The 27122-nt window shown below is 41.7% G+C and overlaps 1 protein-coding gene across 2 annotated transcripts in view; it reads right to left on the minus strand.

Moving 5' to 3' along the window:
- Nucleotides 1-5053: 5053 nt before the first annotated feature.
- Nucleotides 5054-27122, minus strand: part of LOC112226766 (matrix metalloproteinase-16-like) — a 43902-nt gene continuing 21833 nt past the window's right edge. Inside the window, exons 7-12 of one of the 2 annotated variants that reach the window (XM_042308295.1) lie at nucleotides 24137-24298; nucleotides 14993-15210; nucleotides 11502-11640; nucleotides 8998-9148; nucleotides 7785-7900; nucleotides 5054-7546 (exon numbers count right to left, since the gene is read on the minus strand). In XM_042308295.1, the coding sequence (XP_042164229.1) occupies nucleotides 7179-7546; nucleotides 7785-7900; nucleotides 8998-9148; nucleotides 11502-11640; nucleotides 14993-15210; nucleotides 24137-24298 (1154 nt within the window). In that variant the 3' untranslated portion in view covers nucleotides 5054-7178. Of the gene's footprint in view, nucleotides 7547-7784; nucleotides 7901-8997; nucleotides 9149-11501; nucleotides 11641-14992; nucleotides 15211-24121; nucleotides 24299-27122 lie in introns of both variants that reach the window. The other variant, XM_042308294.1, reaches the window with a different exon arrangement.

Consider the following 27122-nt stretch of genomic DNA (forward strand, 5'->3'; position numbering starts at 1 on the left):
ATGGCAACTGCACGCCCTCCGACTGCAAGGCACTACAGAGGGTAGTGCATACGGCCCAGTAAATCACTGGGGCCAAGATTCCTGCCATCCAGGACCTATATACCAGGCAGTGTCAGAGGAAGGCCCTACAAATTGCCAAAGACTCCAGTGACCTTAGTCATAGACTGTTCTCTCTGCTACCGCACAGCAAGCTGTCACGCCCTGACCTTAGATATCCTTTAAATTATTTATTTGTTAGGTCAGGGCTAGGGTGGGAAATCTATGTTTATATTTCTTTGTTGGCAGAGTATGGTTCCCAGTCAGAAGCAGCTGTCCACCTTCAGTTGGCGGGACCTTGTCTTTGTGTGTTGCATGTGTTGCACTCCTAGCTTTACGTTTGTTGAGTTGTTTATTGTTTTTTGGTGGAACATTTCAAATGAAAGAAAATGTACACCTACCACGCTGCACCTTGGTCTTAATTTAACAACGGACGTTACAGAAGATTCCACCACCAACAGACCAAGCAGCGTGGTCAGGAGGACTGGACCTGGGAGGAAATCCTGGATGGATCAGGACCCTGGACAAGGGTCGGGGAGTATTGCCGTCCGAAGGAGGAGATAGAGGCAGTGAAAGCGGAACGGCTATATGAGGAGATAGCTCAACAAAGCAAGCACGAGTGGGGGGGAACACAGAGACATTGGTAGAGTCAGGGTTCAGACCTGAGCCAACTCCCCGTGCTTACCGTGGAGAGCGTGTGACTGGTCAGGCACCGTGTTATGCGGTGATGCGCACGGTGTCTCCAGTGAGCATTCACAGGCCGGTGCGCTCTGTGCCAGCGCCCCGCATTTGCCGGGCGGAAGTTGGCATCCAGCCAGGACGGGTTGTGCCAGCTCGATGCTCGAGACCTCCAGTACGCCTCCACGGCCCAGTGTATCTGGTGCCTGCTCCACGCACCAGGCTTCCAGTGCATCTCCCCAGTCCGGTGAGACCTGTTCCGGTTCCACATACCAGGCCTCCAGTATGTCTCCCCAGCCTGGTAAGCCCTGTGGCAGCTCCACGCACCAGGCTTCCAGTACGTCTCCCCAGTCTGGTGAGACCTGTTCCGGCTCCACTTACGAAGCCTCTAGTGATGATCCATGGCACGAAGCCTCCAGTGATGATCCATGGCCCGGAGCCTCCAGCGGCAGTCCCCAGTCCGGAGCATCCAGCGACAGTCCCCAGTCCGGAGCATCCAGCGACGGTCCCCAGTCCGGAGCCTCCAGCGATGGTCCACAGTCCACAGTCTCCAGCGACGGTCCGCAGTCCAGAGTCTCCAGCGACGGTCCGCAGTCCAGAGCCTCCAGCGACGATCCGCAGTCCAGGGCCTCTAGCGACGATCCGCAGTCCAGAGCCTCCAGCGACGATCCGCAGTCCAGAGTATTCAGCGACGGCGATAATCTACGGTCCGGTTCCTCCGGCAACGATTCACGGTCCGGAGTCTCCGGCGACAATCCACGGTCCGGTTCCACAGAAGTGGATGGATCAGTGTAGGGAGCGGGGTCTACGTCCCGAACCGGAGCCGCCACCGAGGGTAGATGCCCACCCGGACCCTCCCCTATAGGTTCAGGTTTGCGGCCGGGAGGTTTGGGGACGTTCAGGTTTGCGGCCGCACCTTTGGGGGAGGGGGGGGGGGTACTGTCACGCCCTGACCTTAGACATCCTTTAAATTCTCTATTTGGTAGGTCAGGGTGTGACTAGGGTGGGATATCTATGTTTATATTTCTTTGTTGGCCGAGTATGGTTCCCAATCAGAGGCATCGTTGTCTCTGATTGGGGATCATACTTAGGCAGCCCTTTTTCCCACCTTCAGTTGTGGGATCTTGTCTTTGTGTATTGCATGTGTTGCACTCCTAGCTTTACGTTCGCTGAGTTGATTGTTTTTTGGTGGAACATTTAAAATGAAAGAAAATGTACGCCTACCACGCTACACCTTGGTCTACATTTTACACAAGCGGTACCGGAGCACCAAGTCTAGTTCCAAAAGGCTTCTTAAAAGCGTCTACCCCCAAGCCAAATACTCCAGAACAACTAACTAAATGGCTTCCCTACATGCACATACTACCTGAATCACCTCAACTAACCTGTGCTCCCGCACATTGACTCGGTACCGGTACCCCCTGTATATAGCCTCGTTACTGTTTTTTATTGTTCGTATTTAATTATTTGTTATTTTTCCATTTTCCTTTTCTTTTCTTTTTTCTTTGTATTTATTTATTGTTTACTTTATTTAGTAAATAATTTATTAACAATTGTTTTTTTTCTTAAAACTACATTGTTGGTTAAGGGCTAAGGGCTTGTAAGTAAGCATTTCACTGTAAGGTCTACATTTGTTGTATTCGGCGCATTTGACAAACACAATTTCATTTGATTTGATTAATCTGCTCCCTGTCACTGTTAATCAAAGATGTAGTACCTACCGTGGTGCTGCAGTACTGCTGTAGCTCTCCTGGATAGTACATATTTCAAACCTTCACCATCTTTGACTTTATCTTCATTAGCATATGTTGTTTCTGTAATCATCCCGTCACACGTCACACTGCTTTCACAGTGTGTTTTTAGTATTTTTGTTTTGTTGAATGTCATTCATTGCCGAGGACAAAACAGATGGATATGAATATATGGGTCTGTGCTGTGGGAGTGTGCGCCCCCCCTCCTTCTCTTTCTCTCTTTATATCTCTCTCTCTCTCTCCAAAAATGTCACGTCTCTTGTATCGACTGCTGTGTAATGGCCTCTTCCCACTTCCATTAATAGCACTCCAAATTATCCCTAATGGCTTAACAGCATGTGTCAAAGCATCAGAGAGCGAGGCACTCAAGAGCCTGGTAAAGGCAACACTTATCTACTTCCAGAGGACAGACAGAGCTGGTTACTATGCCAGACAGTTTGAACATTTAATGCTCCTGGTTTTTATGACGTTCACTTTTGCCCTTAGTGGAAAAGATCTCATGTTAGTTGACTATAGAATTATAGGGTTTTGGCTTGTTATGGCGTTGATGCTGATCCTTTGTACACACAGATGGAATTCTCTATACAACCCAAAATGATGAAATGGCAAAGTCTTTTTTAAGCGTATTCATCCTTTTGGTTTAGCCTCTTTTCTCATTTTCTCTTTCCATCTCTTTGCTTTCAAACTTCAATCATCACTTCTGTTGGCGACGATACTACTACCACTGTATATAATTTGATGATAACTTATAAATATCATTTTCTTAGATTTAAACACTTAAAAGGAAAATCACATTTACACGAATGTACAATGACAAAAAGCAACCAGCAACAAACAAAGCATGAGGATGCCCAAAAAAGCTGCACTGCATTTTAAAATACACTTTATTGACAGACTTTATCTTGCCCTCAGAACAGTGCAACGAGACTGAGGTGCTGATGAGCACAGGGGAATAAATGCAGCAATACAGTACTGACTGAACTGAACTAGCCTGACTGGCTCTGCTTCAGAGTTGGGTTCCATTTCAATTCAATTCAGTCAATTCAGGAAGTACACCAACTGAATTCCAAATCCTCGTTAGGGAAAATTTGATTTTCAGCATTCTTCACGAATTGACATGGAATACTAAGCCATATGGAATTGTTTTAAGAAACATAATTTTGCTATTTGATTTTTAACTTTAAGACCCCTTGTATAAATAATATATATATATTTTATGACCATTTTTATTTGGTCTTACTGCTATTAGCCTATACAAACGCATTGAATAACAGATTCACATTGAACAACCGAGTCCCCCCCCCCCCCAAAAAAACGACGAGTCTTGTGAGACCTGTGGGCGTCCTAGAGCAACAACTGACATGTACCTGTTTGTGAGAGTCTCCCATCTCCATAGAGTTTTGTAGGCCAAACTATTTGATGTTACAGATGATTTTGTGAGAAGACCGATTTTCGGGATGTCTCGTGGTTTGCCAAAAACCGCTCTAGCTCTGTTACCTTTCAGCGCAGATGCGGAATTGCGGCATTAGATTTCTACGGGCGCAAGGACATCGACTCTAGATTAAATGAACAACAATGAAAAATGAATGGCTTGATGAGAACACTTTTGTTATATGATTTCTAAGGGTTACGGTACAGTGTCTCGTGAAAGTCTACACACCCCTAGCACAGTTTTCACATTTTTCTGCCTTAAATTGAAATCATATTTTTTGTTTTGAAAGCACTGAGGTCGGAAGTTCCAGTTCCGAGTTCCCAGTTGTTTTGAACTTGGGAACAGTTGTCTTGAAAGCACCATAAATCTCATGGTACCCTTCGCCAGCTCATATCTGTGTGAAGCTGGTTTCAGTGCTCTCATCTGCATTAAAACCAAATGTCGATCGAGGTTGGAAGTGACAGCAGAGATGAGGTGTGCACTGTCGACCATGAATCAAGCACACCCATCTCATTAGTGGTGGTGAGATTAGGTCAATTATGTCTGACTAATTTGCAATTGATTGTCACAGCCCCACATTAAAATTATGTGACAATCAGAAACTGTTAGAATGTTTTTCAATTGACTGCCATACCCCAATTAAAAGCGTTTAATTGCTTTTAATTGTCAGATATCAAAATGGTGTCGTGGGGCAAAAATATTTGGGAATCTCTTTTTTTAGGGCAACATACACTGAGTGTACAAAACATTAAGGACAGCTTCCAATTTACCGGGGAATGGACTCTACAAGGTGTCGAAAGCATTCGACAGGGATGCCGGCCCATGTTCACTCCAAAGCTTCCCACAGTTGTGTCAAATTGGCTGGATGTCCTTTGGGTGGTGGACAATTCTTGATACACATGGGAAACTTTTGAGTGTGTAAAACCCAGCAGCGTTGCAGTTCTTGACACAAATCAGTGCGCCTGGCACCTGCTACCATGCCCCGTTCAAAGGCTCTTTTGTCTTAACCATTCATCCTCTGAATGGCACACATACACAATCCATGTCTCAATTGTCTCAAGGCTTAAAAATCATTATTTAACCTGTCTTCTCCCCTTCATCTACACTGATTGAAGGGAATTCAACAAGTGACATCAATGAAGGATCATAGCTTTCACTTGGATTCACCTGGTCAGTCTATGTCATGGAGAGAGCAGGTGTCCTTAATGTTCTGTATATCCATTGTTTTAGTCAAAATTGCTCAAACTCAGTGAATTTCGTTCGAAATGATTGATTAGTAGAAATATTCAAACCGTGTCTCTGTTTTTCAAGGAAATTTAAGTTAGGACTGAGACTGGACCACTACGGAATACTAAACACGTCTTCGAAAGCCATTCTGGAGTGTATTTCGCCTTAAAATGTGTTTATTTGTCCCACTGAAAAATACAATTATATTGCAGTGTTAGGTCTTCAGAGGACTGAGGCAGGTTTCCCTCAACATTTTTACATTGGCTTTGTTCCTTTCATATTTTTGGGGATCTGGACCAACTCCCCAGTTCTTGCCGATGACATGCATACCCAAAACATGATATTGCCCCCACAATACTTGGAAAAACACTTTTTCACTCTGTGATGTGTTGTGTTGGGTTTGCCCCGAACCTTCTTTTTTTCATTGAGGACAAAAAGTTTATTTCTTTGCCATGTTATTTCACTGTGGAGTAGATTGTGTACACAAAAAAAATCCCAATTTAATCTCTTTTTAACACGAAATCTTAAACTTTTACAAGGGTGTGTAGACTTTTCACAAGGCACTGTATGGTATTGATATAGCTGTTGATATGGAGTTCATTATCCTGATTCTATCAAATATTTTTAAGTAAAAACAAAAAAAGAAGTACCACAAATGTGAACAACTCATATCCCTAAAAATGTTAAAATACGTTTCTTCACGTTCACCGGGAATCTCACATACTGAGTCATCTCACACACGTCGAGAGGAACGTGACATCACACAACCACATTGATTTTAATATCATGGAGGGCAACCATGGGCAATTCAGAGACAATATACTGTAACATGTTTCTTGGGACCTACTGTATATTTTATTCACATTGACTGTACCTACTGTATATGTCTTCAGATCACAGCCAGGATTTTGCCACTTTTACTTTAACTTTTTTTTTATCACACCATGTAAAAGAATACATGAAAAACCAACTGCTGTCACTGCCAGTCAGAAGAACAACATGTCAAAAGATGTTAAGAAATGGACACAGTAAACCCCACTACCACTATTTTCATACAGATTTGTGGAGCCTACATACAGTAGATATGTTAACGCACACGTGCACACACACACACACACACACCCACCCACACAGACAGAGTCACGCAAACACACTCTCACACACACACACACACACACAGAAAGAAACATAACAAAAGTAAGCTATGATTAAGGCAGTCTCCAAAATATTGCAGAGATGGTTTTGGCCCCCTGTGTTAGAGACAGGCTGCCACAACAGTCTTATTCGGTTCTCAGCTCTGTTCCTAGCTGCTGCTGCTTCCTGTAGATCACAGACAGACAGAGAGCACACCAGACCAGACGGATGGCCATGGACAGATATGGAAAAGACATGGCCAAAGAAAACGTAAGCGTGATGTCATGTCATGATGATGTTAGATCCATAGATTAGAATTAAACATCCCAACAAAGAATCTCGGAGTCGTAATCCTCACTAGGAAGGGAAGATAGGTCAAAGGTCATATTTGGTTTGGGTCAGACAGTCCACCTCACAAGTACTAATATTTGAAAGAGAATTAAATCAAAAAGCACAGTCTGGGCAACTTGAACTTTACTAGGACATGAAAATAAAAAGTAGTAGCCTATTACTAAATGGTCCACTGTACGGTAGATAGTAAGGGCTTGTTAGGGGCGTGCAGAGACAGAGAAAGACATGGGTCCCACACAGCTTTCCTTTTTCTCCAATAACTACTGAGTGCACCCAATGATAGTCAAGAGTTAAATCAGACACATCTTCGTTGGAATTGGCAGCCACAGTCCATCATAGTCTTGAATGAAGACGTCTCCCTTTTCTCCACCTTGCATGTCACAAAGAGGGCAAAGCACAGTTTGGAACATGTTAGGAGGACTCCTCTACTGTACTGCATATACTGTCCATCCACAGAGGGAGTTAGTTTAACAACTAGAGAGCAATAGGAGTTTGATAGCTCTTCCCACAGTCCCTAGTGGAAGTTCCATACACCTCCCCTACAGTTCCAGTCCCCTCTCAGGTTTAGCTCAGACCCACTCCTGCATGGAGCGCTTGCAGTACAGTATGTGTCTCTGCGTGCTCTTCCTCCTGAACTGGAACACGGTGTAGAGCAGGACCATCATGCACAGCGCCAGGACGCAGGGGATGGCGATAGCCACGGCATTCTCTGTGCCCCCTGTGCTGTCCAGCTTGATGACGACGTCCACGTCACCGTTGCTGCTGTCGGAGTGGCGCTCCTCCACCTCCGGGGGGCTCCAGTCCCAGTCGGGGTCGGCCGGCGGGCCGTCGCAGCCCATGAAGTCCCTCAGGATGGAGCGGGGGTAGCCCGGCTCCACACGCAACCGCTGGTTGTTGAACTTCCAGTACTCCTTCCCCTTGTAGAAGTAGGTGAATCCTGTTCACAGGATGAAAAAAACTCCATATTTAAACATTCATACAAGTTAATAAAATGACTTGTGCCAAAAAAGTTTATCCTAAAATGTACATTTTCTAGTTTTAGAACACAATCAAAAATGTCCTGTACTGAGAAGCAAGGCATAAATAGGCTATATAGAGCAAAGAGGCCAATTTGAGTGATTAGAAAGAGATGCAGAGATAGAAGATGATATAGAGGGAGGAATGGGATGGCCTACCGTTGGCCTTGTCCACAAAAGCCCCCTGAGGGGAGTCAGGGATGCCCTTCCAAACAGTGATGGGTTTTGGGTAACCAGGGTCCATGTTCCTCATATCTTCGTTGTACCTCCAGTATCTAAAGCCAGGTAGGAATGAAACAGTGCAGTCAATATCCAGAAATGCAGATGTAGGATCTTCATTTGAGCCAGTTTGCTAAAGGAGGGAAATCATCCTGGAGCAATAGTTAATTAGAATTATTATGTGGATTATAATTTAATTACGTTTTTATAGGGGTTGATAAAAAAATTGTTAGTGCAACTTAAGTCGGACATTTCAAAGTGGAAATTCCAAACTTTAGAAGCTTTTTTGAAAACCCAAATACACTACAAGTTTGCATTTCCTGCACACTCACTCACACACTCACACACCAGCATTATAATCTCATGATCTTCTACACGCACACACAACTTTTAAGGCGCAGGAGAACGTTACGCTGTCATACACAGAGGGATGATGTCGTGGTCTTAAAAACAAAACTTCCTAGTGAACAGGGTGCTGCGGCATGATGACAGCGCCATGACAAATAATTTGATCTGCTCTCCCACCAGTGTCAGCGCATTCATATGATTTCATCTATCATGACAGCTTCACAAAATATCTGAGTCATATTGGTAAACACCATGTACTAAGTATAGCATCTTATTCTCTTATAGTCCACATACATAGATGGTCTCCTTACCAGACAAGTCCCTCAACATGGGGCGGCAGGGTAGCCTAGTGGTTAGAGCGTTGGACTAGTAACCGAAAGGTTGCAAGTTCAAATCCCCGAGCTGACAAGGTACAAATCTGTCGTTCTGCCCCTGAACAGGTAGTTAACCCACTGTTCCTAGGCCGTCATTGAAAATAAAAATGTATTCTTAACTGACTTGCCTAGTAAAATAAAATATTTTTTTGTTTTTTTTCAATAATAAAAACATTCGTGCTAATATCAGTCAATTCTATATCAGCTAGCCTGTATCATTGTCATTGATAAAAACTAATACAATATAAGGTATAACCTAATTCACAATCTAACAAATCTAGTGTAACGCACAGACGGTCTCAAAGCCTCCATAACATGCAGGCCCCATTGTCATCAATGCCTGCCAGTCAATTCTATCATCAGCTACAATCTATCGTCACTATGAATCAAACCAATGTGGTGTCATGGAGAAAGGAAAAGGTAAAACAGACCTGTCTCCCTTGAAGAAGTATGTCTTGGCCACGTCCTCCCACCACACGGCGGTCTCTATACTCTGGGTGGGCATCCCGCTCCCAAACAGAGAGATATCCTGAGGGTAGGTGGGCTGCAGAGTAGTGTCCTTGACCACCCAGAAGCGGTTCCCTAAAAAGAAAAAATAGACACAAATGGATCAGTGGTCATAATTATCCAGTAATCACAAACAGAGCCTGGGTCCAAACATGATGTTTTACACTGTTGCTTGCTATGTAACACTGTGAGCAGTATTGGCGCTATTGTGACTTTTAATTGATTCTAATAACGAGGGCTTATTACACTGGCGTACCGGACACCCCCGCAGCCCCCGGAAGGCCCACACCTCTGGAGGCCCATCCGCATGTCCTCGATGTCTATTTTATTTACTTATTTAATCATTTTTACAGAAACCCTCCAAAAAGTCATTTATAAACCTTTTTTTTCATTTCAATACGTACTAGGAAGTTAAGTGTTTGTTTCTTGGGCTTCAGGAATGTGTCTGAAAAAGTGCCTCATGCCTTGAAAAAAAGAAACTGATTGAAAGAAACGGGATATCAGTGAACAAAGGTCATGGTCCAGGCTACGACGCCGCTAGTGCACTGAGTGGAGTTTATCAGACCGAGAGAGTTTTTGTTCAGAAAACGATCTCTCCGCAGAAGCGACAGTTACAGGGGTGGTTAAAAAAAAGAAGAAGCTTGATTGCCGTAGCAACATCAAGGAAACTGGGCAGAAGGGAGTGGTGCTTTAAATACAGTAGTTCTGTAACATCTTTAAATAAACCTCTCATTCTTCTTATTTGCTGGCCTCAACACGTTACGGAAAGAGAGGAACTGTATAGGAAGCTCTGGGGACAGGTCGTCTGGATACTGGACAGTCAATAAATGTGGCATTTAATAGATTGGTTTTACGCACAACAACTTTCTATCCAAGCTGGGAGAAAGCGTGAGAGCTCATGTCATGGAGGTTCAGGTAGGCTACACAGGACCGTTGTATATTCCCCAAAAAAATCAATTGGGAGCTGATTAGTATGCTGCTGCATCGAAAATTAATTTTACAATCTGCAATGTTTGAATCTCCTACTTTAATTACCGAACAAGTAATTACATTATTGCCGCCAGCCAGCAGACACTGTGCATAGCTTCGTGAAATGTTAGGATTAACATGAGAAAAGGACGACCAAATAGGCCTAGTAATAAACATTTATCCAATCCATTAGCTAAAGCAAAGCTACAGGCTACATGCCCTGGCATCATCGATTCTATAAACAGCCACATAGACATGAAGGGGGGACACTGCATTACACCAGTGACTTATTTGCATAGTTCAGGAAGAGGTAAAGAGCTACTATAGTGTTGTGAGTTTATTTAACAGCTTTTGAAAACAGGTGTAATTATAATGAGTACAATAAGGGGCTACTGAAGTGTTGTTTTATTGTGAACGCAGGACAATAAGGGGCTACTGAAGTGTTGTTTTATTGTGAACGCAGGACAATAAGGGGCTACTGAAGTGTTGTTTTATTGTGAACGCAGGACAATAAGGGGCTACTGAAGTGTTGTTTTATTGTGAACGCAGTACAATAAGGGGCTACTGAAGTGTTGTTTTATTGTGAACGCAGGACAATAAGGGGCTACTGAAGTGTTGTTTTATTGTGAACGCAGGACAATAAGGGGCTACTGAAGTGTTGTTTTATTGTGAACGCAGGACAATAAGGGGCTACTGAAGTGTTGTTTTATTGTGAACGCAGGACAATAAGGGGCTACTGAAGTGTTGTTTTATTGTGAACGCAGGACAATAAGGGGCTACTGAAGTGTTGTTTTATTGTGAATGCAGTACAATAAGGGGCTACTGAAGTGTTGTTTTATTGTGAATGCAGTAGAATAAGGGGCTACTGAAGTGTTGTTTTATTGTGAACACAGGACAATAAGGGGCTACTGAAGTGTTGTTTTATTGTGAACGCAGGACAATAAGGGGCTACTGAAGTGTTGTTTTATTGTGAATGCAGTAGAATAAGGGGCTACTGAAGTGTTGTTTTATTGTGAACGCAGGACAATAACGGGCTACTAAAGTGTTGGGAGTCCAGTCCAGTAAGTAGCTCCTCCACGAGGGAATAAATAAAGCATGATGCTCTCTGTGATCCTGCTGGGTGACAGATGTCATGTTAATCTGCCTGATGGAGGGATGCAGGGATGGAGGAGGGGCTCAACTCTCACCCGTTATCATACAGTACAAAATTGATGCTATTTAGAACATATTTCTACTAATTGCATTGGCATTCTCTTGTACTTATCAATATGACATTGTGATGACCACAAACTGCTTTGCTCTGTCTTTTTCCCTCAATTGCTCTACTCAAACTACCCTTCAAACGTAATGCTACCTTCTGCTGATACAAGAGTAAAGTAAGCTCCCTTTCATCTCCTCCATCTCTCTCCCATCCTGTCCTTTTTTTCCTCTCTATCTCTCATTCCTCTCTTTCTCTCACCTTTGAAGAAGACAAACTTCCCTTCGCTGTTTTCATAGACGGCGTCGATCTTGGCAGGCAGGCCTTTCCAGAAGTAGTTGATCTGCATGGGGTAGCCAGGGACCACTGAGTTGTCCCTCACCCTCCAGAACCACTGGTCCTACAAACGGTGCAGACAAAAACACATGATCTTCACCTCCTTCTCTGTGGTAGCATAAACCCAAACTCTGAAACCTGCTTCGTCGCATTCCCTAAAACCAGCAGTGATCGATTCCACTGAAAGCCTTCAGTGAACACCTCCACATGTAAACATATCTTTTAACATCTCTCCATCCAAAATCAGGGGACATGGTCAACAGTGGAAGTGTAATAATAACCATAAAATCGTGCGGTCAAACAGAAATGGTTCCAATAATTTCCCCACCATTCATTTTCCCCATAGGAAATGTTAGAAGCACTTACAATAAGGGCTGTGTTTCGTGTAGGCTTACCCGGCGTGGCGTTTTGATAACCTTTCGGACAAGGTGACTTTTATCAATATTAGTAGGTTTTATTTACTCTCAAATTCGAAAACGCTAGTTAGCATGGCTAACAGGTATTGTGTCAATTTAAAACTTGCACAAGACAGTTCACAGAATTTTAAATTTAAAGAAATTACATTTTTGGAAAATAATTTAATATCTGTGTTTATCAAAGATAGAAGGTAGTGAGAGCACTGGGTGGAGTCCTTACCTTTTAAAATAAAATAAAAGCGAAATTAGCGCTGTATTTACATCCCTTCAAAACAAACCTTTGTGAACGGCTTTGTTAATCATTTCAAGTAGCAGTGGACCTAATTGGTTCCCCAATAAATTATAGACATCAGGAGGAATACCATCACAACCAGGTGATTTGTCTTTATTCATGTTATCCAATGTCCATTTGAGGTCATGAAGGGAGATGTGGGCTCCCTGGAAGCTGGCTTCTTCAGTTGAAAAAAGACAAGTTCTTATAGCTTTTAAAAATGATTCAATCTGGCTTTGTGTGGATGTACAATCAGAGGTGTACAATTATTTTATACAAACGGGAAGTAATTAGCAATTCACCTGATTCAGATTCTATAGTTGCAATATACTCTAATCGATCATTACTACAAAGCCTGTTAGACAGTAGACGACTGGATCGATTACCACGGAAGTAAAGGTTGAGTCTAACTTGATGGATGTCAAATTCTGCTCTCTGTCGTATAGATTTAGATCTGTCTTGACTTTGAAAAGAGTAGTCGCTACCTAGTCTGATAAAAGTGTTTGTTGAAACCGCTCTAACGTCGTTAACAACTTTTCCAATTCTGATATCTTCATTAATTGTGATTCATTCAGCCCAGATGCAAATGCAGTTGCATTGTTTTTAATAAAACCTTCAATGACATCCCATGAAATCGGATGATCATCGACTTAATTTTTGTTAATCATTATCAATTCATTTAATTCAGTTTGAAATTGTTCACAGAAAGTATGATTTTGTAGTAAGGAATCATTAAAACATGTGGTTCTTTTAGGAGGTTCTGGCATTTGTATCTGGCAATAATAAGCATGGTGATCAGATATGCTCATATGCCAAATTTCTATTTTCATGATTAAAGAAAATAGAGGAGTAGATAATGGCACGAAATCAATACGGGAGAATGCTTTGTGCCTGTTTAAATAGATAGTGTACTTCTTTGCTTTAGGGTTATGAGCTAGTCAGGCATCAATAAGGTTGTAATCAGAGAGTATATGTTGGAGAGCCTTGACTGCCTCTGGATTGGAGTTGGTCTCATTAGTTTTGTCCCGCATGTCCAAAATGGCATTCATGTTTGTCCCAATAACCAGTTGGAATTCACTTAATTCTAACAATATGCTGCTCAGAGAATCAAAAAACATAGGATTAAATGAATTTGGAGCATACACATTAATAAAGGCAATTTTCTTTCCATTATGGATACATTTAAGGAAAGTGATTCTGCCTTCTTGGTCTTTGCCTTTACCCAAGATGGTACTTTTTTATTTCTTATGTGTCGCAATGATTACCCAAGCAAAAAAAAAAGTATATTGTAATATATTACAAGTATACTGAAATATACAAAATAATCAAATAATATACTTCAAATTCGAGATGTATTTTTCTAGTATATATTAAGTAGACTATAATATATTATATTCATTGTTTTTCAGTCTTGTAGTATACTATACATATGCTATCATCAACCTTCAATACAGGGCAATGATTGATAGATTGGTAACAATACAAAAATCAGACATCGAATATCTCTTTAAGCATGTTCAAGTTAATAAAATTATGCTGTGGATTATGAATTAAACCACCCAGACATAGCAAAGGTACAGTCGTTCTTCTGAACTGAGCTGCAGGGCAGGAGTGAAACTGCTAAGTGATGTTACCATGAGGCCATTGGTGATTGATTGTAAAACAATTACAGAGTTCAATGGCTGTGATGGGAGAAAGCTGAGGATAGATCAACAACGTTGCAGTGACTCCACAATAATGATGTAAATGACAGAGTGAAAAGAATAATACAAATATACAGAAGAAAAATATTCCACTTTTGAGAAATACATATAAATATACTTAAGGTGTATTCAAAGTATATTAGAATACACATTAGTATCTAATATACTAAGAACATGCCCCACTTTAGATCATTTTGTATGTATTTAATATACTTAAATGGTTAGAAAATACAAATAAATTTACATTAAATGTATTTAAAATTGTTCCAATTTAGATCATTTTAAATATACGTAAATACATATACTTAAAATATGTTAATAGGGTATGATTTAAGGATATTTAAATATTATTTTTCGCTTGTGTGCGTGCACCTTTAGTTTTGTTTGGGGCTGGTGAAAAAGCAGCCAGTTTGTACAAGTAGTTCTCTATTCTGTGTGTGTCCTTTTGGAGCAGGTGTTCTCCTTGGGACATTGCTATATCAATATGGTTTCTTGCTAGAATATCAAGACAGCTGGAACGTTTGATTGGTGAGTTTAGGCCTCTCACATTCCATGAGAGAATAGCTAGCGTTGCCATTGTACCCCCCCAAAAAAGTAGTATTGCAGATGCAATTATTATATTTGGTGTTAATAAGCCCATGGCTGTAAAACAAAAAGCAGGAGCCACAGGAAAAAACACTCATTTGTCGTTTCCCCCCCTCACGAACAATCTGATATTGAGAGACACCATATTCCCACAGTCGAATTGTGGACAGACAAATTCTAGCTTTGGAGCGCAATAGACCTACTAGTTATTCCTTGTCACACAATGAATGTTCCACACCTTAATATGGTGTTAATTATTGACAGGTTTGAGGAAATAAGTCCATCAATTTATAGTAATTTGCAAAAGAAAGCAGCGAAAAGCCACATGTTGCAATGCATGCCACCGGAACCGGAAGGAAAAATCTATTATCTTTTAACACTTTGTAGATTTTTTAGGGTAGACAAGTGTACATTACACAGTATCTGTGCATGCCGACCTACCTTGAATACGAACAGCTCCTGTCTGAGGATGGCCAGGGTGTTGAAGCCTCCGTCGCAGATGTTGGGCGTGGCGTAGGGGTTGGAGGGTTTGGCGCCCTGAGGAGGGCGGTGGGGCCGTACCTGGCGGTCGTGCTTGCGGGGTTCCGAAGGGGAGTGGAAGCGTGGGGGAGGGGCCGTGGGTGGGGCCCTGGTGGGCTGGAGAGCCCTGTCTGGTGGACCTGGAGATGAATGGGAAACATTAGCCAAACCAACTAACTAGCTAAGGGCATAAAAAATATACATAGTGTCATTGAACATTTATTCCTTCAATGAAAACAATAAAACAAATGTTTTTTAAATTATATACACAATACTATTACTATACTACTTTGCGTAGATTTAGTGTACTAAACAGATTGACGGCATTACTATAATATAATATTATGTGGGAAATTAAATGCAGTACAATAGATACAGGTAAATGCCCAAATAAAGGAAACACTTGAGTAAATGAAGGATACAAAGTTTATTGAAAGCAGGTGCTCCACACAGGAGTGGTTCCTGAGTTAATTAAGCAATTAACATCCCATCATGCTTAGGGTCATGTATAAAAATGCCCAGTTGCCCATTATTTTGGCTACCATGGCAAGAAGAAAAGATCTCAGTGACTTTGAAAGAGAGGTCTCAAATAGCATATGGGGTTTAAAGGGTGTGTGTGTGTGTGTGTGTGTGTGTGTGTGTGTGTGTGTGTGTGTGTGTGTGTGTGTGTGTGTGTGTGTGTGTGTGTGTGTGTGTGTCAGTTATAAGATCACAACCCAATTGAACACTTGTGGGAGATTCTGGAGCGTTCCCTTTCAGTCAGTCAACTTCAGTACAACCTACTATGGGTAGTCGCACTCTAGTTGAAGGATCTACAATCACGCCTGACAAGGCAAATTAAATCCACGCCTCACTAGAAGCCCAGTGTGAGGCTCGGATTCTTTCAATTATTCCACTCTTCACCTCATGTGGTCCGTGTGGCTCAGTTGGTAGAGCATGGTATGATTCCCACGGGGGACCAGTATGGAAATGTATGCTCTCACTACTGTAATTTGCTCTGGATAAGAGCGTCTGCTAGATGACTAAAATGTAAAAACAGGAACGATTCATGCTAGTAACACAAACAATTGGAAAAGGAGACTGTCTTACGTTGCGCTAACTAAACTGTGATAGAGTGGGCTCACCACCTGTACACTGTACTAGTTATCATACGTTTTCTAATCACAAACAAAGTTATTAGTTATTCTTCAATTTGCTGGTGCAATGAGTAAAATGGTCAACAAAACGACTGAGACGACGATGCCTAAGTGTGTGTTTGGTTTGGGGTCGAGATCATGTCCCCAGTCATGAGGTTATAGCATTTCTCTGAAAGATACTCATAATCTATGTATAGTTTGTCTCGGGTTTGGAGCATACTCAGGCGGCCCTCAATCAAACTAGTTTGGGTACGCATTGCCACGCACTGTGTACAGACTCCCTGGAAAGACGTGTAGCATTCTTGAGGAAGCTTGGAATTACTGATGGTGACTTTCCTTTCCCGAATGCTGGAAGCAGAGATGGATTTGGTGGTCTGCCTGGGCGTGGGGTATGTAATGGCTGCCTGTGCCCAACTCGGCTCCTGTGCACTCTGTCATCGGTTACGGGAGGCTACTCGAAGAGAAGGGGCATCCTGGTTCGGTGGGTACCTCACAGGCTGCCTCGGGTAAGCACTGCTTGCCTCTCTTCCCAGACTTGTTGATGAAGGGTCCGGTCCCACCCCAGTGATCCATTCCTATGTGGACTTTCGAGACCGGGCTAGCTAAACAAGTGCTGCATAGCGTGCTAGCCAGGTTGGCTAACTCACTAAGGCGAGCTAGGTATTACTAGCTATTCCCGCCTTCCCATGATGGAGTTTCTGAAGTAGCTCTCTTGCTTAGTATATGTATCATTAAGTCGCTTGGTTATTCTAAACGGACCGTGCTGCAGTCAAAGAGGCTAGCCTAGTGTCATGACGTGGCCCTTTCTGGGTGTGGATCGCCCCCCCCCCCCTCTTGTTCCTCGTTCCTCACTCTCTCTCCTAAACCCAGGTTTTGTTATCTCAGGTCATAAATTCTTGGCAGAGGCTCTCTCCCCCTGGTCATGCAGAAAGAGAGGGAGAGAGTACAGAAAGAGAACAAAGGACTTCACCGGGCCAAACTCCTAAATCCCCAAAATGGGAGAATTAAACCATTTCTACTTTTGAGAATGTGGGAATGGTCCATGTACACTAAAGGCACAGTTATGATGAGTGTTTCATTTGGTGATCTCATGAAGGACAGGAAACACACATAATGATATCTCTTAAAGTGTACATTTCCCAGCTGTTTGTGAAACGATGTAACGTGATATTAACCTTCTAAATGAGAGTATGGATTTTCATATAAAGATGAACTAGTCAGTGGCCACACTCCCGTGAGCCCAGACATCACATTAGACGTCACGGCCCTTTTCCACTGAACGGTATCTCTTAATGTGTACATTTCCCAGCTGTCTGAAACGTATAAAACCCACTCCTGATGAAATTCACACCAGACCACGTAAACCCCAGTGTAAACTAAGGTTGCAAATGGTTGAATATCTAAGACCAAAACATGCCGTGTGACGCTGGTGTGTGAAGTGGATTAAACTACAACTCTACCAAAGGACAATACTATACTACGTGGAGCATTGGCCACACGGCTGGAAATTAAACTACAGAATTTAATGGAGCATTGGCTACACGGGTGGAGTTAAACTCTGAGACTATCAATCTCTACAGAATAAGTGAGAAATTCTAGACGACACAAATTACTAGTCTTCAGCTAGAAATTACGTAAACCTAGGACAAGAATACAGACAACCACCGAAACACCTATTCTATGGCAACATCTCCGAATGGTATTCTGAAGTATCCGTCTAACAACATCAAAATACTTTAATCTTCGGGGGAAACGCAACCAGAGAGACTCTGATGAACTCTCCAGCAGACAGACCAGCTTCCAACAGAGAAGACAACGACATACGGGCGTAAATATGAATTGCAATTTCTTTTTGAATGAGTGGTCATTCATGTAAAGTATTAGTAATTTCTATGAGTGTAGTAATCCTCTGAGTTTCCCGCTCTTTATCGGTCCACACCCCCTTTCTTTCGTCTACCAAGCCATCATATCGGCTTTGCCAGCTAGGGAGTCTTTTCTTTGTATCATGTAGCAACCCAATGTATAATATCTACTGTTTGTTTGTTATGTATTTATGTGATTTGATTAGTTAGTAAATAAATAATTAAGCCAATTTGTATAACGCTGATTCATAATTTATGCTAGGTTTCATGCAGAATTTTGTAAGATGTTCCGATGAGACTAATAGAAGGTAAAGAATAATTAATGATGGACTGCTATTGATATAAAAGATCTTCAGATCTTTAAGAGTGGATTTGGGAGATAGCCGCTCCATATAAACTAATGCTTCCGGGGTGCCATCCTCTTCCTAATTAGTTAGTTATTGCCTGATTAATTTATTCAAAAATTAAACGTTAGGTAATCGATTTGAAAATAGCCTGTCATCACATTAGGGATAATAGAGACACGACACTATCTTATGTTAAAAAGCCTCATATTTTTTTAACATAAATAAGTAAAAACAAATGTAAATAAGTTAGAAATGGTGCTACTAATGCACATGAGGGCACAAACACGTCTCGTAAAATGAATGATGTTTTTGTTAGGTTAGCTTTTGGAAATTACAGAAATAAAACATTTTCCTTCTTCAGAAGTAGCTAGGCAGGCTAACGTTATTTAGATAATTCATTCGCTAGCTATCATACAGTAGGTGTATATTAATAATTATATATTTAATGTAAGTAGAAATGCAATCATAATTGACGGTAGCGCATGTAAAGCACCCACAAGCTACCGGTGGCTGAAAACACAATCATTGCGGGTTGAATGTGACGAATGTTCGGACAAGGGCGGTCTATTTAAAGTGCTGCAAGTGTATACTCATCAGACGTCATGATACGTCATCAGAAGTGTCCACTTAATTTGAGGGCTGAGGGGAGAGTGTGTGTCTGTTAAGTGTTTGGAATGCCACTGATAGCCGGAGTCCTTGTACCCAGAGTGGGCTGGGCTTCAGGCAAGCCTTGGCACATAAATAAAAAAAATTCAAGTGAGTTCCACACTGTTCACGGGTGTTAAAACTGTTGTTTCCTGTATTTGAGTTAGATTAAACATTTTCCTTCTCTGGGCTTCTGGTGACGCAATTTAGGAAATGGCTTCCTGATTTTTCGTACTGCACATCTGTTGGGTATTTTCCCCATAAATTCAAGTATTTACTCTGAGTATTATAGTAACTTACACTAAAAGGGGAACGTAGGAAAAGTTCATGGAAGAAGGACATTGTGACCCCTGGTGGACAATCAGAGTGTGTACAAGTGGCCCACAGGAAAGGCCAACAAAAACCCCTTTCATGAAGGGTTGGTTTCAACAGAGATAGATGACGAATGATGGCATTCAAACGTGTAAATATATTAATTTCTTACTCCCAACGGGCGGTGGTTCGTATGCAAAGTAAATGGTTACTGGGAGTGTAGTTTCCAAATGTACAATAAGTGTCTCTTTCCCTTTGTCTCTCTCTCTCGCTCCCCCCTCTAATGTTATGTTGTAACAAGCCATCATATATTGTCAGTCCACTAGGGACTTTTGTCTCATGCAAGTGTGTATGTGTATTCTGTGTTATTATTTAGTTAGTAAATAAATGATTCAAACAAATTGTGTAGTACTGAATAATCAGCAAGGCTGGGGTTCTTGCAGATCCAAGCAGGTTACGACTGTTCAGAATGAGACTGATATGAGTTAATGATTAATAAGTGACTGTTATCAATATATCACTTATATATCATTTAGAGTTTAATTCAGGAGATAGTAACTCATTAACCTCTCTGGGATATGTGGGACGGTAGCGTCCCGCTTGGTCAAAAGCCAGAAAAATGCAGAGCGCCAAATTCAAATAAATTCCTATAAAAATCTAACTTTCATGAAATCACACATGTAAGGTACCAAATTAAAGCTATGCGAGTTGTGAATCCAGCCAACATGTCAGATTTCAAAAAGGCTTTTCGGCGAAAGCAGAAAAAAACAAATGCTATTATCTGAGGATAGCACCTCCATAAACAAAAGAGAAAAAACATTTCAACCCTGCAGGCGCGACACAAAACGCAGAAATAAAAATATGAATCATGCCTTACCTTTGACGAGCTTCTTCTGTTGGCACTCCAATATGTCCCATAAACATCACAAATGGTCCTTTTGTTTGATTAATTCCATCCATATATATCCAAAATGTCTGTTTATTTGGTGCATTTGATCCAGAAAAACACCGGTTCCAACTTGCACAACGTGACTACGAAATATCTCAAAAGTTACCAGTAAACTTTGCCAAAACATTTCAAACTACTTTTGTAATACAACTTTAGGTATTTTTTAAAGTAAATAATCGATCAAATCGAAGACGGGATGATCTGTGTTCAATACAGGAAGAAAACAGAACTGAAGCATGCTTTCTGGTCATGCGCCTCTATCAAACAGTACACATGAAGTGACCCTTGTTCAAGATGGCCGTACTTCTTCATTACACAAAGGAATAACCTCAACCGATTTCTAAAGACTGGTGACATCCAGTGGAAGCGGTAGGAACTGCAAGCAAGTCCCTTAGAAATCTGGATTCCCAATGAAATTCGATTGAAAAGAGGGTGACAATTTTTTTTAAATTCTGAATGGCTTGTCCTCGGGGTTTCACCTGGTACATAAGTTCTGTTATACTCACAGATATGATTCAAACCGTTTTAGAAACTTCAGAGTGTTTTCTATCCAAATCTACTAATAATATGCATATCTTATCTCCTCGGGATGAGTAGCAGGCAGTTGAATTTGGGCATGCTTTTCATCCAAAATTCCAAATGCTGCCCCCTATCCTAGAGAAGTTAAACAACTTCTTCCGTGGTGCCCCAAATTCCTAATGAGTTAATTGTTATTATTATTATTAATTTTATAGGGTAACAATTAAACATAGTTAGTGGATTAAATAAATAACAGTCATCAGATTCATGAAAGTCACAAAAAGGTTTTGTTTGCATCACGCATTTTGACATTTGAGTGAGGGGCCCCTCCAGCGGTCAGGCTCATCCCCCTCAGTCCTCTGGCATTGCAAATTCTTTCCCCACTTTAATTTACTTTTTTATTGTTCTTGTTTTTTCTGTCTTTTTAGGTTGATGCTAAGCAGGCTGTTATGGTGCACAGGCTTTTTGGTTTAAATCGATGCATCATGGGGAATTTAAGGTCATAAGTCTCAATGCAAACAGATTGGGGAGTGCCGTCAAGAGAAGTGAGGTAATAGCAAAGATGAAACGGGAGAGAGTTGACGCATTATTCTGTCAGGAAACTCACTTATCCACACCTGATCACGAGAACTCAAGATTATGGGATATAGAAATACCATTTTTTCTTCTTATAAAATGGGTAGAAGGGGCGTTGCAATTTTAAGCTTCTATCAGAAATAAAAGGAAAGGAGGGTAGATGTATCTTTGTTAAACTTAAACTGGATCACAAGGAAGTTACATCATTTAATGTTTACGCTCCACCGGGGAATGACATGGTGTTCTTTAGGAATGTGTTTGATTTAACTGCCACAGAAACCTCTGGCACGCTTATCAGTGGAGGGGATTTTAACATGATTTTAATCTCACAATTGGACAGTACAAATCAAAATAGGAAAATGAGCTCGGTTGCTAAAAAGATCAATAGGATTTTACAGGATTTAGGACTGTTTGATGTTTGGCGCGACTTCCATAGGTCATATAGGGGATGCACTTTTTACTCAGCCCGCCACACTGAATACTCCAGGTTAGACTACTTTTTCATGTACAGTGCAGATAGACACAGGCTTAAGGATTGTAAGGTTAAGCAGAACGACTTATTAGATCATAATGGAGTTGACCTAACTCTACATCTTGATAGCAAACCAAGAAATACTCTATGGAGGCTTAATACACGCATGCTGAATGATCCAGCATTTAAGGAGTCAATAAAGACAGAATTGAACGTCTATCTGGAGAATAATGAGAACGGGGAAGTATCCCCTGCTACATTGTGGGATACACTAAGCTGGTTAATAGAGGGAAGATCCTAGCCACATCATCTCTGAAGAAAAAGATAAATGCACAGAAACTGCTGAAATTACAGGAAACATTAGGAAGCTTAGAACGATCTCATAGTCATTTCAAAGACCCTTTTATATTACGTGAGATTCAAAGGGTAAGACAGGAAATTGACCAGATTTATATTGAAGAAGTAGAGAAAAAAGCTTAGGTTCCTGAAAGAACGATATAACGAAGCAGACTCAAATGACTAGCATGGGGACTGCTATAAGACTGACAAATAAGCACAGAATACAATTTTCTAAATAAAAGACCGCAAAACAAAGCAGATTAAATGCAAATTGGGATGAAATACAGAATGCGTTTGAATCATACTATACAAATCTGTGCAAGCAACCAGAGAAGTCAGATGCACAGACAACAGGGCGTTTTTTTAAAACTCACTTGAACTCCCTTCAATTGGAACAGAGCAAAATTATAAACTTACTTCAGAAATAACTACTGAAGAAATGAATAATGCAATATTTAATCTAAAAGCAAAAAGATCTCCAGGCCCTGATGGCATGACTGGTTCAAAGCCTTCAGAGAACAACTAACACCTCTACGTCGGGGCCTCTTTGAACTGGAATCTACGAGAGGGAGATCTACCACCATGGAGAGAAGCCATCACATCTGTTATTCCAAAAAGCAGGTAAGGATAAGAAGGAATGCAGACCTATAGACATATCGCAATTCTTAACATGGATCATAATGGTATGCATCAGTAATAACCAAAAGAATGGAGGACATAATCCCAGAATTGATATGAATTGGGAGTTGGAAATTGGCACTGGTTTTGGAGGCACTGAGACTCTGGAGTCGGTGGATCTGAAGATCCTCTCCTACAAAACCTCCCTTTGGCCTCGGCTAAACATGTTGGGGACCTCCACGCGTTATCCGTACACCCTTCCTGTATTCAGCTCTAAGGTGACATTGTGTCCAAATGCGGCCTTCGCTCCAAAAGTCGTGACTATGTCCTACAGGTACTTAGCTTTTGAACTAGTTCCCTTTTTGTGTCCTCTTTTTTGCTTCTGAAGAGAAACAGAGGTTACATGCCCTGTGCGGGCTTTACGCACATACATTAAACGTACCCAGGACATCTGGTTATGTGATCAACTTTTTATCTGTTTTGCTAATCCAGCTTGCGGCAGGGCGCTCTCTATGCAGCGTTTCTCCCTTTGGATTGTGGAGGCTTTCCCCCTGGCATATAGCAGTATGGGGCAAGGGTCACCTAGAGGTGTACATGTCCACTCCACCAGGAGTCTGGTGGCATCTTGGGCGTTGTTTAAAGGGTTGACTATAGGAGATATTTGTGCTGCGGTGAGTTGGGCATCACCACACACTTTTGTGAGGTTTTATTGCTTGGATGTCACTGCTCCCAGTATAGTACACAGAGTACTTATGGCTGGGATTACTATCCGTTGGGGTCGGCTTGGGGCGTGATTATATTTCCTCATTGTATGTTGTACCGAAGTTGACTGACTGAAAGGGAATGTAACGTTATGACTATAACTACTGTTCCCTGAAGGAGGGAAACGCACCATCCATTCCTGGGCTCGGTTACGAATGGTATTAAATTGAAGGAGTGAATCCGAGCCGCATGCTTATCACCTGTGGAAGACGTGATTGTAGATCCTTCAACCGAAGTCGCAAGAGTGTGACTCCCCATAATATGGTGTACCTTGTTGCCCTCATTCAGGGAACAGTAGTTATAGTGATAACGTTACGTTTTCCACCATCATCAACAAAACACTGAATTATGGAATTTCTTGTGGAAGAATCGTGTCACATTCCTCCAGTAGAGTTTCAGACACTTGTAGAATCTGTGCCAAGGTGCATTGAAGCTGTTTTGGTGGCTCGTGGTGGTTGGCCCAACTCCCTATTAAGACACTTTATTTTGGTGTTTCCTATAATTTGGCAGTTACCTGTTGGTACAGTACCATAGATTTTCTGGATGCCCTGAAGGTCGTCGTGAGGAAGTTTGAAGTTCTCTGTGTCCATGTACTGGTAGAATGGAGCCATGATGGCTGTGGGGTCATTGGAGTGTTCCAGACCCAGGGCGTGGCCCAGCTCATGGACTGCCACCAGGAACAGGTCATTACCTGGGAAGGGAGAGAGAGACTAGGGATTAGAAACACACACACAGAAACACACACACAGTGTGACTACACACACACATGCACACACACAGACCCCAGCTAGCACATTTGGTTCCTTGGAAGTTGTGGGAATGTACACTACCGTTCAAAAGTTTGGGGTCACTTAGAAATGTCCTTGATTTTGAAAGAAAAGCATTTCTTTGTCCATTACAATAACATTAAATTGATCAGAAATACAGTGTAGACATTGTTAATGTTGTAAATGACCATTGTAGCTGGAAACTGCAGATTTTTTATGGGATATCTACATAGGCGTACAGAGGCCCATTATCAGCAACCACCCCTCCTGTGTTCCAATGGCACGTTGTGTTAGCTAATCCAAATTTATCATTTTGAAAGGCTAATTGATCATTAGAAAACCCTTTTGCAATTATGTTAGCACAGCTGAAAACGGTTGTTCTGATTAAAGAAGCAATACAATTGTCCTTCTTTAAACTAGTTGAGTATCTGGAGCATCAGCATTTTGGGGTTCGATTACAGGCTCAAAATGGCCAGAAACAAAGACTTTCTTCTGAAACGCATCAGTCTATTTCTGTTCTGAGAATTGAAGGCTATTCCATGCAAGAAATTGCCAAGAAACAAGATCTCGTACAACGCTGTGTACTACTTCCTTCACAGAACAGTGCAAACTGCCTCTAACCAGAATAGAAAGAGGAGACGAAGGCCCCGGTGCAAACTAAGCACTGAAGGGGAGTAGAAAGTTTAAGGGGAAAAACTGAAAGGGAATAGACAGTTTAAATAATCTGTTTTAAGCCTTGAGACAATTGAGCCATGGATTGTATATTTGTGCCATTCAGAGGGTGAATGGGCAAGAAAAAGGATTTAAGTGCATTTGAACGTGATATGGTCGTAGGTACCAGGCGCACTGGTTTGAGTTTGTTAATAAGAACTGCAACACTGCTGGGATTTTCACACTCAACAGTTTCCCGTATGTATCAAGAATGGTCCACCACCCAAAGGACATCCATCCAACTTCACACAAGCATTGGAGTCAACATGGGCCAGCATCCCTGTGGAACGCTTTCGACACCTTGTAGAGTCCATGCCCTGAATAATTGAGGCTGTTCTGAGGGCAAAAGGGGGTGCAGCTCAATATTAGGAAGGTGTTCCTAATATTTTGTACACTCAGTGCATATGGTTTTAAATAACATTGTTAGAAAGTTCCTTGAACGCTACTAATGTTCTTGTGGGTTTTATGGAAAGTTCTCTTAATGTTCATGAACATGACATTAAATAGAACTATGAGGAAACCTGCAGAAAACATTCTTCTGAAGTACTGAAATTCCCACAGAAGAATGTTGTTTCTTAACGTTCTCTGAATGTTCTGAGAGCATGACTTTAAATTGAACCGTGAGGAAACCTGTCGAAAACATTATGTTGAAAATATTGACATTCCCACCTGAGAAACTGAAAAAGAAAAGTAAAAGCTGGGTTTCCTGCACCATTCTCAGAACTTTGTGGGAAAGTTGCATGCAAAATAACCATAGGACAACCAAATTCTCACCAAGCTCTTTGAAACATATGGTTCTCAGAACGTTATGTGCTAGCTACGATACACACACACACACACACACACACACACACACACACACACACACACACACACACACACACACACACACACACACACACACACACCTACAAAACTGGCTCATTTCCAGTTGAATTCTACAGAAGTGTATCAACATGTTAATCACACTGCTGACATTTACTATAGTCTATAGGGCTATAATTCATACGGTTTCGTGTTTTTCACCTGGGGATTCAACTCTATTATGAACGGCAAGGTTAGAATGAGGCTATTAAGGCTGGGAAACGTGAAGGGCATATTATGTGTCTATAGGGAGCCATAGCTTACAGAGAAAAGAGTGTCCCTGCCCAAGGCATTGGAACATTCATGTCCTGTTACACAACACACCGGTGCGCGCACACACACACACACACACACACACACACACACACACACACACACACACACACACACACACACAGCAGCAGCAGCAGGACCACAGATATACGTGCTTGACTCCACGTTGTTCGTCATGGGTCTGGAGTATGTGTAATTTTAACTGACTTGTCCGGAAGGGCCCGTACAGATCCGAATGCAACTGCTGCAGTAGAGAGAGAGAAATGCTCTAATTTATTCTGTAGCACCCGCTCTTCACAAGAGTGGAGCGTGACGCGTGTAGCTTGTTGTTGGCCAATCACCACTCATTACAAGTGGCAATAGGCCTCCGTGTGGAAAAAGTTAGGATATTTAATCAACGGAAGATGGAATTAATATGACAGAATTCAAAGTTAAAGGAGAAGGATAGGCTACAACCACCAAAAGCCAACAACTAGCCTGCTATTTAGCTAATATTCTGAATGGAGTTGTTATTTGTAGCTGTAGGATGAGAACTCATGCACAGCAGCGTCAATTAGCCAAGCTAGCTGATTTAGCTAGCTTCTCCCGGTTTGATGCAGTCAAGACAGGTACCACTTAATTTTTATTTTTTAACCTTTATTTAACTAGTCAAGTCAGTTAAGAACAAATTCTTATTTTCAATGACGGCCTAGGAACGGTGGGTTAACTGCCTTGTTCAGGGGCAGAACGACAGATTTGTACCTTGTCAGCTCGGGGATTCGAACTTGCAACCTTTCGGTTACTAGTCCAACACTAACCACTAGGCTACCCTGCCATTATTTATCACATTTGAGGATAAATAACCTAGCTATGGAAGCTATTAATCTACTATAGCGCGAGTCGGCTTGGTTGGTTGGTTGC

The sequence above is a fragment of the Oncorhynchus tshawytscha genome, linkage group LG28, assembly GCF_018296145.1.
Source record: "Oncorhynchus tshawytscha isolate Ot180627B linkage group LG28, Otsh_v2.0, whole genome shotgun sequence".
Classification (NCBI taxonomy): domain Eukaryota; kingdom Metazoa; phylum Chordata; class Actinopteri; order Salmoniformes; family Salmonidae; genus Oncorhynchus; species Oncorhynchus tshawytscha.